Here is a 15,323-nt window from a genome sequence, read left to right on the forward strand (position 1 = left end):
TTGGTGCAGATCAACGAAAGATATTGGTAAGCATATCCTTATGAAGGTGAGGTAAGTCATTCCATATGAAGTCATAGCATGAGCATCTAGTATGAAGCTTAGTGAGCTAAGTGAATCATTAAGTGATGGAGGCTGGATTAGGGTTAGCACAGATATGAAGGAGTTAGTGACAATAGGTTCACCTTGCTTGAATAAAAAGATTCCCTTGGAGTCTACTATATGATACTTTTCAAATACATTGGAGACCTTAACAATTGTCCTTATGATGAGGTGCTGGAAGCAAAGAAATAGGTTGTCAGGGTCAGTTAGGAAAAAGTACCTATGAGTTTGTTTGCAAAGGAGATTTTTGGGTCAATGGGCAGCATTTTAGGGGTCTAAATGCTTCTTTAAATAGGCCTTGTAAACTGAAATGGGCCAGCTGAGCTTGAATCATATCTCAAATGTGGGTTATAACTAGAGGTGACTGATCCACTTGAATATAATTATCATTCCAGAGAAGAGAGAGAAGGCAAGTCTCAGAATGAGTCATAGCAGAGAGGAGATGCATCTCCTCACATTGCATAGTGAATGAGTAGTAGTTGTCTTCAGTTAGAAATTTGTGCAAGAAAGTCTCATAATAACTAGGGGAATTGAGTCAAAAAAAAGGTAATACTGCAAATAGGCACATACTTTAATAAGCCCTCGCTGGGATTGTCAGTGTCCAGAACAAAATTATACTCCTCTATAATGCCAGCAGCTCACATGCAAAACTACAAGATAAATGGAGTATAATGTTAGAAGAAAGCTTGAAGGTTACCATTGAAAGATAGATTGAGAGACAATCAGGAAATAGATCAATGAGCATGAGAACCTATCCTGCATTATGTGGTCATTTGTGCTTGCTACAAATAGGAAAGATGTGCATTGGATGAGATCTATTACACAGCTTGCACTGGCTCCTTTAAGTAATATTAGCAGGTCATATAATGAATCAGTCTATACTTCACTGAGAAGAAGTTTAAAAGGAAAGGTGTTGGGGGTGTCTAAAAATTGCAACAACATCATAAGCAGTTAACTCCATGTATGTGCATATGATCCACTATAGAACTAATTTGATGGAGGAGGGAGAAGTTAGGGGGGTTGGCAGGCACTAAGTTGGGACTGGAGGGTAGGGTGGAGACATCAGTGAGATGAAAGTCAGAATCTTTATGTAAGGTATTAGAAGACTTTTGGTATCTCTTCTTTCTTACTAATGAAGAATGGCTTGTAGAAAGTTGTATAGGTGGAGAGGGCATGGAGGATAGGCCTGATGAATGATTTCTACCTTCGTCTTCATAAATATGTCTGTCTTTGTCTTGGAAGAGATCTGGGTGCTTAAGCTTATAGTGCTTATAGAGTTTTAAGGAATCATTGGTAAGAAAGTCATAAGTAGGGCAATGAAATTGTTTATCTGCCTGCCGAGATACCTTTCAAGCTCCTGGTGTAATATTTTGTTAGCCGTCTATGAAATCCAACCATTAATGCACCCATTTTTACAATAGGGGTATACATTACTCGCATATGGTCCTCTAGGTATACTTAGTCCTTCACAGAAAATTAGCATGCATTACAGTAAGGCCTGTATCACTTAAAGTTAAGTCTTAGAGTATTCTTACATAATGAACTTTGCTTATATTGTAGGCAAAGTGAGAAGGTGGGCTTTTTTGCAAAGGTTTTCTACTTATAATACACTAGACAAATGATACTGATGTGATCTCTTCTAATGTAATTTGATGGATACAAGTTACTACAATGTTCTGATATAACTAAGAACACAAATAATGAGAGACTAATGTATGTGATTGATATAAAGGTGTTAGACCTGTTTATATAAGACAAACATTTCCTAATGTAAACCTATTGTGCATCTGATAAACTCAAAAAAAAGCAATTGAGGTCTTTCATTAAGTGGGGGGGGCTTTTATTAAAGAAGCTGGCTGTTTTGTTAGTTTAGATGCCTCTAGAGCTGATGGAGGGTAACATACTTGGACTCAGAGTTATTAGCTTAACAGGATGATAGGCTGAGTGAAAACCAATTGGTTCATAGAAAGTTAAACAAAGGTTAGAAATTACTTGCCATTGAGACTAACTCCTGAGATAAATGTTTCCACTGAACAGCTATCATCATTGGGTGGAGTTAGCTATGCCAACCACACTTAGTGTTTTAAAGTCTGGGCTGGGCTGGTCTTTTTACCCTAGTTGGAAGGCAACTAAACCATACCAGTCTTTTTATTTCTACAATATTAAAAAAACTAGACTGGACTGATAAAGACCAATATTTTCAATCTTTTGCAGTCCTATAGAAGTGTAGCACTTCTTCCTACAATTTTAACAGTGCTATATTTGTATTAAACAGTTAATATTTGAGCAAGATATGAGCATTTTATCAAACTGTACCCTACAAGTAAGTCAAATATGAAATGTCAATCAATAAAAGTTATCACAAGGCTTAGATGTCTCTATACTAATTGTAGCCATAGCATAGACAAGTCTACCACTGGTCCTACCATATCAATTGATTATGATTTGGTCTAGATAAAAGCTAAAATATAAAACATCCTATAAATTTGGACTGGTCCTTTGATTTTTCACAAACTTTGGGTGACCAAACCGGACTAATCTTACAACTGGAAAGACTGCAACCAGTCCTACCTAGGACTGGTTGTGATCTGGTCCAGTTGCCAGTCTTTTTGCAGTCCTGCAACTGGACTTTAAAATACTAACCATACTGTCAGTAGGGTTTCAGAGGAAACCCTCAGGAGAAAGAGTAATTCTCATGATATAATAGATCACACATTGATATATTAGGTGGTATACCTCAGCACCGAGATCTCATATAGATTTCTAGTCAGTGTGCTGAAACCTCATAAAAACCTCCAAAGAGCCCACTGTTAGCCCACTTTTCAGCTATGGTGTTGGTATATGCATAAGATTATATTATTATGTATCTGTGTAGAAGTACATACATGAGAACCCTGTGAAATGTATGTGGGTGGATGAGTCATCATCAAATTTTATTATATATCATATTCATATCATTAAAATCATGATAATATATATGAAATTGTATGGTATTGTATTTTAAGATACAAATAAATGCAATATGGGCTATTTTGATAAGAGCTAAGATTAAAGTTGGTGACAAATATGTTTGAGCAGACTTAACAATATGAAGAATCACATACTTCATGATACACTTATGGCCATGAGGCAGTTCAGGGTAGGGAGAGGAGTTATAATTGATCAAGATGGAGTCATTGATTAGATGAAAGATTTGAAAACATACAACAAGTACATCTTGCATTACAATGCTATGCAAGGAAAAAATGCTGATAAAACACTTGTATGTAAAATACAACAATGATGAAGAAAAAGACATTCACAGACTGATTAAATACAAGCAGTCATCAAGCAGTAATGCATTTAGACTAATTATGCATGAAGTGGAGGCAATGCTGCCGAATAATGATCCTAGTAGATATTTTTACATGTATGCTACGTGTTTGCAACTGATTCACTGCGTATCGACTACTGAAAATCCTATACTATGACATATTGCAAATGATCTCCAAGTCTTTCTGAATCTAAAAACTCAGGATTCTCTTCAAGCAATTTAGAGGATTTGCAATGCTCTCTATGTCTAACACACAAAGACTTGATAAAATATGCTTGGTCAAGTAGATCTGTTCAAGATAGATGCAGAACCAAAGTATATTATATGTTATATTCTCTTGACACTTTACATTACTTCTAATTTTACAAAAAAGTGAAAACATCCAAAAAGAGGCTTGAGGGCTTGTAAGTTTGGTTTATTGCTAGGCTGTATATTACTAATCTATTATTTTAGTTCAACTTATGTATGTGATCATTACAAATAGAACTATTAGCAGCTTCTTTAACTTACTTCCAGCTTATGAGCACTCATTAACAATAAGAGTATATCATAGAAATGAATAGTATTATTAGTGTGACATAGTCTAATGATTTAATTTGTCTAAAGTTACAAATTGGCCACTATATGGTTTTCTTACTAGCAAAGGAACCTTTAAGCCTGTCTATCAATAATAGCACCTCATCTAGGTCACATTTAAATGTTAATCACCCTGTATTAGCTTTGTTTCTTTGTTCCATAATAACTATCAAAGAGCATTACCAGAATCCTAAGAGTAAGTGTTATTTTGTATTTATTTTTGATATTGAGCTTTTGTATTTTAAGATGCAAAAGAAAATTGGCAAATAAATAAATATTAATGTTCATGGCTTATTTCCCTGCATATTTTTGAAAGGGAGCTCTGCCTGGGGAAAGTATAATAAAAATTCCATGACTAATAGATTTTTCAAAAGGTATTTTCTTGTTCATATAAGTTTTTAACTGTATACTTAACATATTAATATCATACACTTACTGCACATATCAGATCATATATCATATATTCACAGGACCATCTACTGTTTTAGACAAGGACTTACATGTAACCTATTTCTACAATACTTTATTATATAATATGACTATAGTCCAACCAGAACATATTGCATATGCTTGCATTTAGGTAAGTGTTTTTGCATACTGGACAATTTTATCTTACAACTGTTACTATCAAGGCTCACTTTGGATTTAGCAGCAATAATAAATAGGCTAAAGTTAATAGAAAGTTTAGCTATTAAAAGTTCTATCAGAACATTATCAACTTTCTCTGAGAATATAAAGATAAAGATTAGATAGATGATATCTTAAAATGATGGAACAGGTAGGTGATTTTTATGTTCCTAATACTAAGGGTTTCTAGAAGAAAATTATTCAAGACTGAAAATGGATAGGAAGATGTAGTTGATAAAGCTTCTGCTAATGATTCTAGCAGGGACTCCACTACACCAACAAATAGTCTAGCCAAAATGCAGACATATGTCTGCTCATGCTATGCTGCTAAGAGCTTGGAAAGAGATTGTATTTGTAATCCTCTCAGTTCTCCCATTCCTTATACTTGTTCTCATAATTATTCATATTCTTTTCTTAGCTATTCTCATCATGCTCATGCTCATTCTCCTGCACCTTAGATCTACTCCCCTATGTCTTATAGATGTTTTTTTACTTCTATACATGGTAGGCACTCTCTTGCTCCCATAGATATTCTCCTACTCTTCATATCTGTTCTCCTTCTCCTTATAAGCATATTTGTTCTTATCTAATTCTGCCTAAATAGGCTGCTCCTATGGTATCTAATATTGCTATAGTTCATTCACCACCTTGTCACTCTCATTCTCCAATTATCCATACCCCTGTTCCTCAACTTCATCTTATTGTTACCATATTTTAATTTCATTTTATCATACATATCCATTAAAAAAAAACCCTGCCCTTCCTTTTTCACCTAGACTAAGTGAGTTGATACAGAAGAATAAAGATATGATACTTGAAGTTAGTACTAATAAGAAAAAAAAGAGAAAACCAAGATCACAGCTAAGGCTACAGAAAAAGAAAGCACATTATAGAATCAGGTGACAAGTAATCATCTTGATATTCCAAATGGCAAACATACCAGAAGGAAGTGTTTTTTTAAGGTATGTCTCTGTTATATCATAGACTATAACTGATATTGATTTTCACTTTGATTGATAGTATTCTAGTGTTCTTAACTTGTATTGTTGTCATTTTTGCTCTTCTCTATGCTTTTATTTTCATACACTCTTATCTTGATGCCTCACAATACATTGTCCTTCTACTTCTCAGCTATCTAGTGTACTTTACAGATGCCTATATGTATCTGGATACCTATAATTCAAGTTTCCCAATATTTCCTTATATAATAATACTTTATACTCTCATTACTGCAGATAATATCACGTAATGTTTTTATTATCTGGTTGACTGTTAATGTCTAACAATCTCTGAAATAACTATATGAGACACCAAGTCATATGCTCATCTACAATGTATAGGCACTCATTCATTGAACTTTTCATTCCTAGGATTGCAAGATATACAAGGCCCTAGATCTAACACTGCTAACATTATAGGCACTAAAAATATAACTATATATTACCATATCTTGGTCATGCAATTTTTGTGAGCCAGAGTTCTCTACATAATAAAGAAAAATAAGACTCAGTCTTTGAAATCTGAAATCAGTAGGAAAAATGTATTTTTAACTATAGATAAAAAGCCTAGCTCACAGTAGATAGGAATGTGAATGTAGCATAAGTTTAATGTAAGTGTTAACTTTGTTAGGTCAGATACAACACATAGATGGGAGCTTGTACAACCTTGCACTTTGCTATATGATGCAACACTTTGTTCTTTACTTTGTTTTCTCAAATATTCAATATCTCCTATGGTTGATATATGGACATCTCTATCAGCACAGACTATAGCCAAGCTTATACATATATTGCCTAAAGTCATTAGAGCTAACTCAGCATGTATTGGCCTAACTCATTTTTATAAAATTTTGATATATAAAATTTTGGATGGCCTGAATATGAAAAATAGCCCTTTTCCCCTGTTTCTACTATCCTCAAGAGTCAGAATGTTTAGTCAGAAAGTGAAAAAATAGTCCAGAAGAAATCTGAGCCCTAGGACTAGTCCTACCACAAATGAGTAACTAACTGTGCTAATAAGTAACTCCTCTTACTGTCTCTTTCCAGTCTTCAAAAATACTATACAAATTGCTTCTATGCTGAGACCTAAAGCTCCATACCGAGAGACTAAGTCCCAAAGAAACAAGATCTCTAAGCAGACACTTTAGTATCAAAAATGGCTATGCAATTAGTTTACCCCACCAAGATAACACATGATATAATATTCAACTTCTATAAAATTCTTTACTTCTAAATATAAGTAATTTTTTTGTACCTTGAATTAGTTGCTCATTTTTATCAGTGTGAACCAAGGAAGATGAAACTACCAAGAAGGAAACTAGGATAGTAGAGCTCATAAAAGACATTCATATCTAGTCTTAGCCCCAGCTCTAATTTCCTATCTTTATGAGCTAGCTGGATGGCTACTCTAATTATATTGTTCTGAAATTTTCTGACTTAGTGAGATGTAATAATTGACAATTAGCCCTTTCTTTTGAGTATGTTTTTTGTGCATTGTTAACCAGTTTTATTAACAAAATTTCAAGTGCTTGACATTTTTTTTGCAAGAGATATAGATGTTTAATATTCTCTGCTATCTGCTAACCACCTCTCTTCTAGTAATCACCTAGCTGTGAAGATTACATCTCATCAGTCTATTAAGACCACATTCCCTCTAAGTATAAGTAATTTCAGAAGCTCTCCTGTCAATAGGAAAAACTATTCCTATTGAATGTCTCAGGAGTATATAAAGGCCGCTAGCATTATCAGAGTTAGTGATTCATAAGATATTTAGCCTAAGATAAGATCTTGGATTATGCTTTTAGTTCAGCACATGGATTTGAGTTTTGATATAGATAAATGAAGTCTTTGCTGGTGGCATTTGAAATAATAATCAGTATTTATATATCACTAGAAAATCTGTCTAAAAGTGAGTTTAATCATTAGTTACTTTATATATTTGTTACAGCATTTCCAGCTCAGATGTTAAGTTTGTAAACATGATTAGGAGATTCTTAGGCCTTCTGATCTTATAGACCTATCCTATTATCAATGAGTGGCTTCAATATCTGTCTGATTATCTTCATATGGAAATGCCTAGCTATATGACTCCTATGGACTCTTCTCTTGACTCAAATGGATCATTCCTGACCATGTATTTTTACTAGGTTTACTAAAGCTTGTCCATGCTAATAGCTCTAAATGCTTAAAAATACAAATTTACAAAAAGTGAAGAGGTTATTGTGGGAATGCTGTCAAGAACATGCTCAAGAGGTCGGATCTGAAGGACTTGGCTTTAGCTCATGCACCACGCCCCTTACCCAAGTATGTGCCCTTAACTTTCGAGGGCTATAGGAAGAAGTCCAGAAGTCCAGAATACGGTGTGTGGGAATTCCAGTGGACATTCAGAAACAAGAGGGAAAACTAATCTGGACAAAGTCCAGACTAAAAAGAAACAGTGAAAGACTACCGGAGGTAGAGGCAGAGATATTAAGTCAATAGGAATCAATCCTAAGACTACTGGAGGACAACAAGAGAAGAAACACAAGTCAGATAGAGGCAGGAATGAGCAGAATCTAAGATGATATTCAAACTGAGGATGTACAGAGAATTTACAGGATTTATATACTACAGGAAACATAATGGAAGATCAGTCAGTGCAGTGCAAGGCTATGTACAAAGCATGTGGAAAGCTTATCAATAGTATAATAGAATATAATAAAATGAAATCAGAAATGAAACAAGGTCTGGATAAATGATTACAGTTAGATATGTAAATAACCAGAGGTCTGGAAAAGGAGCTAACCAAAAGGGGACATATGAAAGGGGAAAGAAGCGGAACAAAGGAGCAGGTCAGATCTGGACATCCAGAGATGAGTGTGTGATCGGTCCGGGTCCGGAATGCGGGATATGATAGATGCATACATCAAGAAGCTAACACAGCGAGCTGGGGGTAAGTAGACATAGGCTAGAGTGTGTCTGGAGTGGAGTTGAGGGCACTACTCACACTCTGCTGTAGAGCTAGTGGTTTGGAAACTCTTGCTTTAGCTATCTGTGAAGAATACTCAGCAAAGGCGAGGAATGAATGCAATGAGCAACTTATAGTCATAATAGTCCTAAAAGTGTCCTTAGAGTTGAGTAAGTCCCTCAAATGCCAACTATATTCTCAAAGTCTATAGTATATGATTTATGGTTATAACATAAACATAATGTCTGTGACTTTGAGAACTCCATGGATGCTCTAACTTTTGCATATTGTACCTTCTAATACTTTCAGGACTCACGCTCAGCCCATTACTGTTTGGGTAGTGTTCTGTAATCATATGATCTTAATGTTGCATTATACGAACACTATCTAATTACAAATATCTAAAGAATATGAAATGAATAAACTTCAAGATACTTGCAATAGTTCTAATCACCCCTATCTGTTACTGCATTTATAAGGTATGTATTAAGAATGTGTTTAAGGGTCAGATCTAAAGAACTTGGTTTTAGCTTGTACACTGCACTCCATACTCAAGTATATGCCCTTAACTTCCAAGGGCTAAAGGATGAAGTCTGAAATAGAAACAAACAGTAGAGAACTACTAGAGGTAGAGGTGGAGATGTATAGTCAATTGGAATCAATTCTAAGACTTTTGGAGAATAATAAGAAAAGAAACTCAAGTTGGATGGAGACAGGAATCTAAGATGATATTTGAACTGAGATAGTACAGAGACTTTACAGGGCTTATATGCTACAAGAGACATAACAGAAGATCAATCAATACAGTGTGAGGCTATATACAAAGCATATAGAAAGCTTATCAATACTGTAATAAAACATCATAAAATAAAGTTGGAAATAAACAATGTCCAGATAAGTAAGTACAGTCAGATATAAACATCACCAGATAATCAGACACAGGGGCTGACTAAAAGGGGATGTACGAAAAGGAAAAACACTGAAAAGGGAAACTGATCAGATCCGGAGAAGATTGTATAATAGGCCTAAGTCCAGAACATAGGATATTGTTACAGTCATCCGTAACACCTACACCAGCCCCCGCTCTGCTAGACTCCCAACGTGGCAGTGCGCCGCCTGCACTTAGAAAGACAGTGGTCTGGACCGCTGTGACACCGCCCCTGGCCTAGACGGCCTTGTACCTGACCCATGGAGGCTGTGCGCCTCACGGTCACCCTAGATCAGCACATGTATACCGCATGCCGCTTCATGAAGATCTGGAAGCGCCTCCTGGCGCCTCATGTAGATGCGCAGTCGCACTTGGCGCTGCATGCTTGATCAGAGGTTATACCTCATGTATCTTATCTGTCCTCATGGTTGACCTCACGGTCTCTTATCATAGATCCCAGATATACTATTAGATACAGACTGAGCTTGAACGCTTGTATATTGACATATATAAGTAGACAGATTATTGCACTTAGACTTTACTTTAATCTACTTGGTTCTACCTTGAAACTTGTTCAACTAAGCCTCCCAGCTTAGTTGTCTAGACTGCACTTCTAAGTCGCTCCCCACGCTTAGCCGTATCCGCTAGCTCTGTATCTCGACCAGCGCCATCTTACCGAGATAACCGGAGGAACCCTTGACATTCTGTCAAGTCGCCGAACACCCTTAGCCTCGGTGGGCTCACTCGAGCCGTCGCTAAGAAGACCCATCCAAGTTCGCACATGCCGACCGATGGTCAGCGTAACAGATATGACAGTGTATTACAAATGGATTACTGAGATAGAGGCTGGGTAGCAAATATAATCATGCTAATTGAGCATCTAACCTATGTTACTGATGAAATCATTGCCCACCAATAGTACAAATAGCAAGAAAATATATTTCTTTTACTTCTCACATAAGATATTCTTTATGCTAAAAATGTTCAATGAGATACACCTCCTCAAATATATATCATTGTTTGAGATCAGTTTCATTATTATCACAACATAATTCATACATTAGTTCATATATATGCATTATGTATTATGTAAAGTTTTATTATCTGTCAGTGGTTGTAGGTTTGGCAAAATAATATGTCAGACAAACGTGTTTAAAAAGCGGATCACTTCTGCTTGCCATACAGTAAGGGCATAAGGCTCACATATAGGAAATTGACCCAATGGTGAAATAATAAGTAAAAGGAGAAATCCTAACTCACTAATAGTAAAGACAAGTAGCAAGTAGCCAACCAAAGGATCAATAGCTTATTAGATCCATACTGCTCCCCTTGCAATATCAACAAGTATGACTTAAGTTATCATATTACATAGCACTGCACATGCAGATGTAAATATATACTTGCTAGATTGCTGGTAGTAGACAAATTAGTTTCCTAGGAACAGAAGGTAGAAAGAAGAGCATCAAGATTCTTATTGAATGAAAAATCTGATAATACTAAAATTGGTTCAATAGTACCTATGCTGAGGTTGCTTAGATAGAAGCCAAATTCCTAAACACCCATCCTATCAGGCCAGTCTTAAGTTTACAATAGATTTTTAGCAAGAACTATTATACTAATAGCTTATATATTATATACACATTGAGATAGATAATACAATACTTGCTTGAGTCTGTTAAGAATGTGCTGAAGGGTTCAGATCCGAAGGGCTTGGCTTCAGCTCGTGTGCTGTGCCCCTTACCTGAGTATGTGCCCCTAACTTCCGAGGGCTAAAGGATGATGTCCGGAGTCTGGAGTCCGATGCGCAGGAATTCCGGCGGATGTTCGGGAACAAGTGATAAGACTAATCTGGACGATGTCCGAACTAGAAAGGAAACAGCAGAGGACTACCTAAGGTAGAGGCGGAGGTGGTAAGTCAATAGGAGTCAATCCTAAGACTGTTGGAGACGACGAGAAGAGACTCAAGTTGAATGGAGGAGGGAATGAGCAGAATCTAAGATAATATTTGAACTGAGGAAATACAGAGACTTTACAGGGTTTATATACTATGAAGGACATAACGGAGAATCAGTTAGTGCAGTGCGAGGCTATGGATGGAGCATGTGGAACGAACACTAGTCTATCAGAACTTAGTAAAATGAAGACAGAAATGAATAAGGGACGGAAAATAAAGCATACTAACTGATAAGGGAAATACTAAAGGGAAAAGGCACGGAAGATAGGAGCTAACTGGATCCAGAAGTCCAGAGATGATTGCATGATTGGTCCAGGTCCAGAACGCGGGATATGACAGAGTCACTATCTAGTCAGTATTAACAAAAAGCCTCTATGAGGTTGTGCACTTGATGACTTAGTAGGTAATGTTATATACAAGTGTAATACTACAGGAAAAAGATGTAAGATGTCAAGTGATAGCTTTAGATATGAGTTACCTGTTCTGTAATTCAAGTCTTTTATGGAAAACGGAGTTATGCTGTATTTATCTGCAAAATTTTCTGTGCCTTAAATGGGAGGCTAGTTTGTTGTCTTCCACCACTGGCAGGTTCTTCTCTCATTGTAGGCAGAACAGGGTGGGGTTCACAATCAAAGAGATCTGACACCTGAGTAGAATAACTTCTCTCTCAGTGATGTACTGGCATGGTATTTGTAGCGTGATGTTAATTTGATGGCAAGGTCAGGGGGCTCAAAGTGACAGAAGGAGATTCATGGTCACTTGGTGGCATTTCTTAAGTAGAGGGAATGAGACCATCTGAATGTGCTTCATGAACTGCTAAGTATCTTTGGAAATAGACATTTTGAATTTTGCGGAGTTGACCAGCTTGCACAGTACCACATCTTTGGTACCTCGTCCTTGAGCTGCTTGAGACATTCTTACATGAGTAATATCAGAAAAATAAGGTATAATGACAACATGGAGACTACATACCATCTAGCCAAGCTGTGAACTCAATTTCAGGCACATTAACATCTAATTCACTCATGACGTTGTAAGTTTACAACTCAGAGTGGTGCTATAGGCTCCAAACTAATATCTTCATGTTGTAGGTCGTGCACTGCCTATCTGCTATACTTGTGGAACAAGTGCATTCGACCCTAAAGGGGAAGCTAGTGCAGCAAAGGTCTAGAAATGGACGCAGAAGGTGCCGCTTGTCGGCCGATGCGAAGCGCGGGAAAGCGTCGGGTGTGCGCGTGTGGCTGCGAAGCGGCCAATGCGCAAGGGTTTCGGATGATAATAGAGATGAAGGACAATAGGAATAGATGTAGAGCGAGGCAATAACGGATACGATGCAAGCGGTAAACAGATACTGATTGCCAATAGCTACCAACTGTAGGCTAATGGGAGTTTGCTACTGGAACATCCGGAAAACAATCTACTGAATGATATGTACTGCTAGTGCTTAAGTATTGTGCTAAGCGCTGTCACACGGAACCGAGCCGACATGCTACCAAGCTATGTATGTAAAGCTATATGTAATAAAGGTGGTCTGATGCAAAAATGGTCTGATATGTAAATATAATCATGAAATAACATACCATTGGGTTGGTTTTTGGATGGGTGTGGAACATTGGCCGATGAAGCGCGAGAAAAGCGGCTGCTAAGCGCGGCTGTGCGCACGCGCAGGAACATTGCGGCTGTTGCGGGAAAGTAGCAGCCGCTGTAGGACTTGTAGTCCTTGTAGCCTCGTAGAGGTTATTTTTGCAGTGTTCCTCAGGTCTTAGTGCAGCGCATGCTATCACTACTACGTCGCGCATCCTTCCTCCGTCCTATCCATGTCCTCCGCTTGTCCATTGGTGCATATTTTATCTCATTCGCGTTAGACTGATTATATTTCTGAAGGTGATATCGCTTATGTTTCATTACTTGTGCTATGGACCCTTGATACATATTACCACTATCTTCTCAGTTCCGAACAGCACTACACGCGCTATCATATATACCTTAGACTTATGATTTTTCATGTATCTTCTCTTTTCCTGCTACCAAAATTTTCATCCATTTGCATGCAACACTCTGACCCTAAGTCTAAAAACCTTCGGCCGACTACATCGCGCGCTGTATTAACGGTCACACTAAAAACATTCACGCATCGCTCATCGCACTTATCATCATAACTCTCCTCCCGCTTTATTGTCGCATTGCATCTCCTTCACATAACCGCTAAAGGCGTGTTCATATAAACCATCGGCTTTTCTCCACACTTTCGCGCACAGTCAAATTTTCGGCTGCTCGGTCACATATCATATCACACCTTCGGCGGTTCGCTCGCACTCGCATCGCATCAGCGCAACGTCGCGCGCTCTTCCATTCTCATTTACCCTTACTAGTTTCTAAGTTTCCCCTCCATATTTTACTTAGAGGAATCGTTCTCAGTAGCAATCCCCTTGGGCCGAATCTATACTCGTGTCCAGAGGTCTATTTGAGTTTTTACCCCACTTCACCCTTTCACCCCCTTTCACCTCTTCTCATCTAGCTATCATTCCTCACACACACCGCTATGCGTGACTCACAGGAAAGCTGCACTTCATGTAGGAAAGTAATAGGGTGCTGAGGGATACCACAAAAATAGCCTCGACAAGGCTGTAAGGACTTCCAGTCCTACAATGTCTTCCATAGTGTGCTCCTGAGCTCAGTGCTTACCCTTAGACTTCTTTTTCTTTATCTCCAATAAGTTATCGGCTTTGGTCTGGAGTTCTGCCTTATTATAGGAATGTGCTTTGCACTTGATGAAAGGGATGATGAGCAGCTTGAAATGTTGTGAACTCAGGTTGTGAGGGTTTAATTTGGGATCAATAAGGGGAACAACATCAGGCCACTTCTTGATCATAAACTTATACTGGAAAGCATAGTCAAGAAGCTTCTGCCACTAGACTTCTTTGGGTCAATGCCCAAACTTTGCTATTTAAGCAGACTCTAGTTAATTGTTGAATATAAACAAGCTTGAGTACTCACAAGTTTTCTCCAGTACCATAATTGGCCACATCCTCCTGTAATGGTCACAGGAGCCTCATTCAGCTTTGAAAGTAGAATTTCATAAGCCCCTACTCCCTCTATAAACTATGGCACAGATATATTATAGCCTTTTGCCCTGTGAATATGTCAGGGAGGTAACAGAAGTCCAAAAGAAGAAGACATACTTCATTGTGGTCATGACCCAATCTAAAATAGCATGAGCATCCAGTTGATGCTCATTAATCAACTTAACTATGAGGTTAGAGTCCATGACAAAGTTGGATGCCTGTCGAGCAGCCTCATCTTGTGTCATATCAAATATGCAGCCAATGGCTTCCACTTCTTCAAGGTGAGAATAAGTAGACGACTATATTAAGTCATTAGTTATAACATAGAATGTGGAAATGAGGTAGATGTACCTTTCTTGTAATATCCTCCCTCATTAACAAGATGGTCTTAGCATGTGATTAATTAGTATTGTCATCAGTAATGCTATAGTTGCGAATTATATTCCACTGGTCATTATCCTTACCCATTGCATGATAATCTTTGCATTGACATTCTTTCCAGTCGACAATAGCTGAGACTCTTGATTTAGCAAAATCTACACCACAGAAAGAGGCACTCACTGCAGGCATTTTCTCATTTTCCTCCACTGAACATCCAAAAAACATTGATTGATAGAAATTTCCCCTCATTTTTCCTGTGAAAACATTGAAAAAAAGTAATTCATGTTTTAATGATGTTCTGTGTGTGGGACATGATGCAAAAATTGGACATGTTCCTTCAAGGATAATGCTGTATTTTCCATCTATTGTCTTTGAAATAATAGCTTAAATAATATTAATTTTCTTTTCTGTGTTTTCAAATATACACAGAACATT

General features: G+C 37.4%; 1 protein-coding gene across 1 annotated transcript; it reads right to left on the bottom strand.

The window, feature by feature from the left end:
* Positions 1 to 14,310: 14,310 nt before the first annotated feature.
* Positions 14,311 to 15,113, bottom strand: F5147DRAFT_651168 (uncharacterized protein; the record flags this gene model as incomplete). The annotated part of the gene is made up of 7 exons (XM_041433521.1): positions 14,311 to 14,385; positions 14,440 to 14,544; positions 14,625 to 14,646; positions 14,688 to 14,806; positions 14,859 to 14,894; positions 14,972 to 15,043; positions 15,069 to 15,113. The coding sequence occupies 7 exons, from the start codon at positions 15,111 to 15,113 to the stop codon at positions 14,311 to 14,313; spliced, it is 474 nt and encodes a 157-aa protein (XP_041295127.1).
* Positions 15,114 to 15,323: the final 210 nt, after the last annotated feature.

The sequence above is a fragment of the Suillus discolor genome (genome assembly GCF_016758755.1).
Source record: "Suillus discolor strain FC423 chromosome Unknown F5147scaffold_16, whole genome shotgun sequence".
NCBI classification, from domain to species: domain Eukaryota; kingdom Fungi; phylum Basidiomycota; class Agaricomycetes; order Boletales; family Suillaceae; genus Suillus; species Suillus discolor.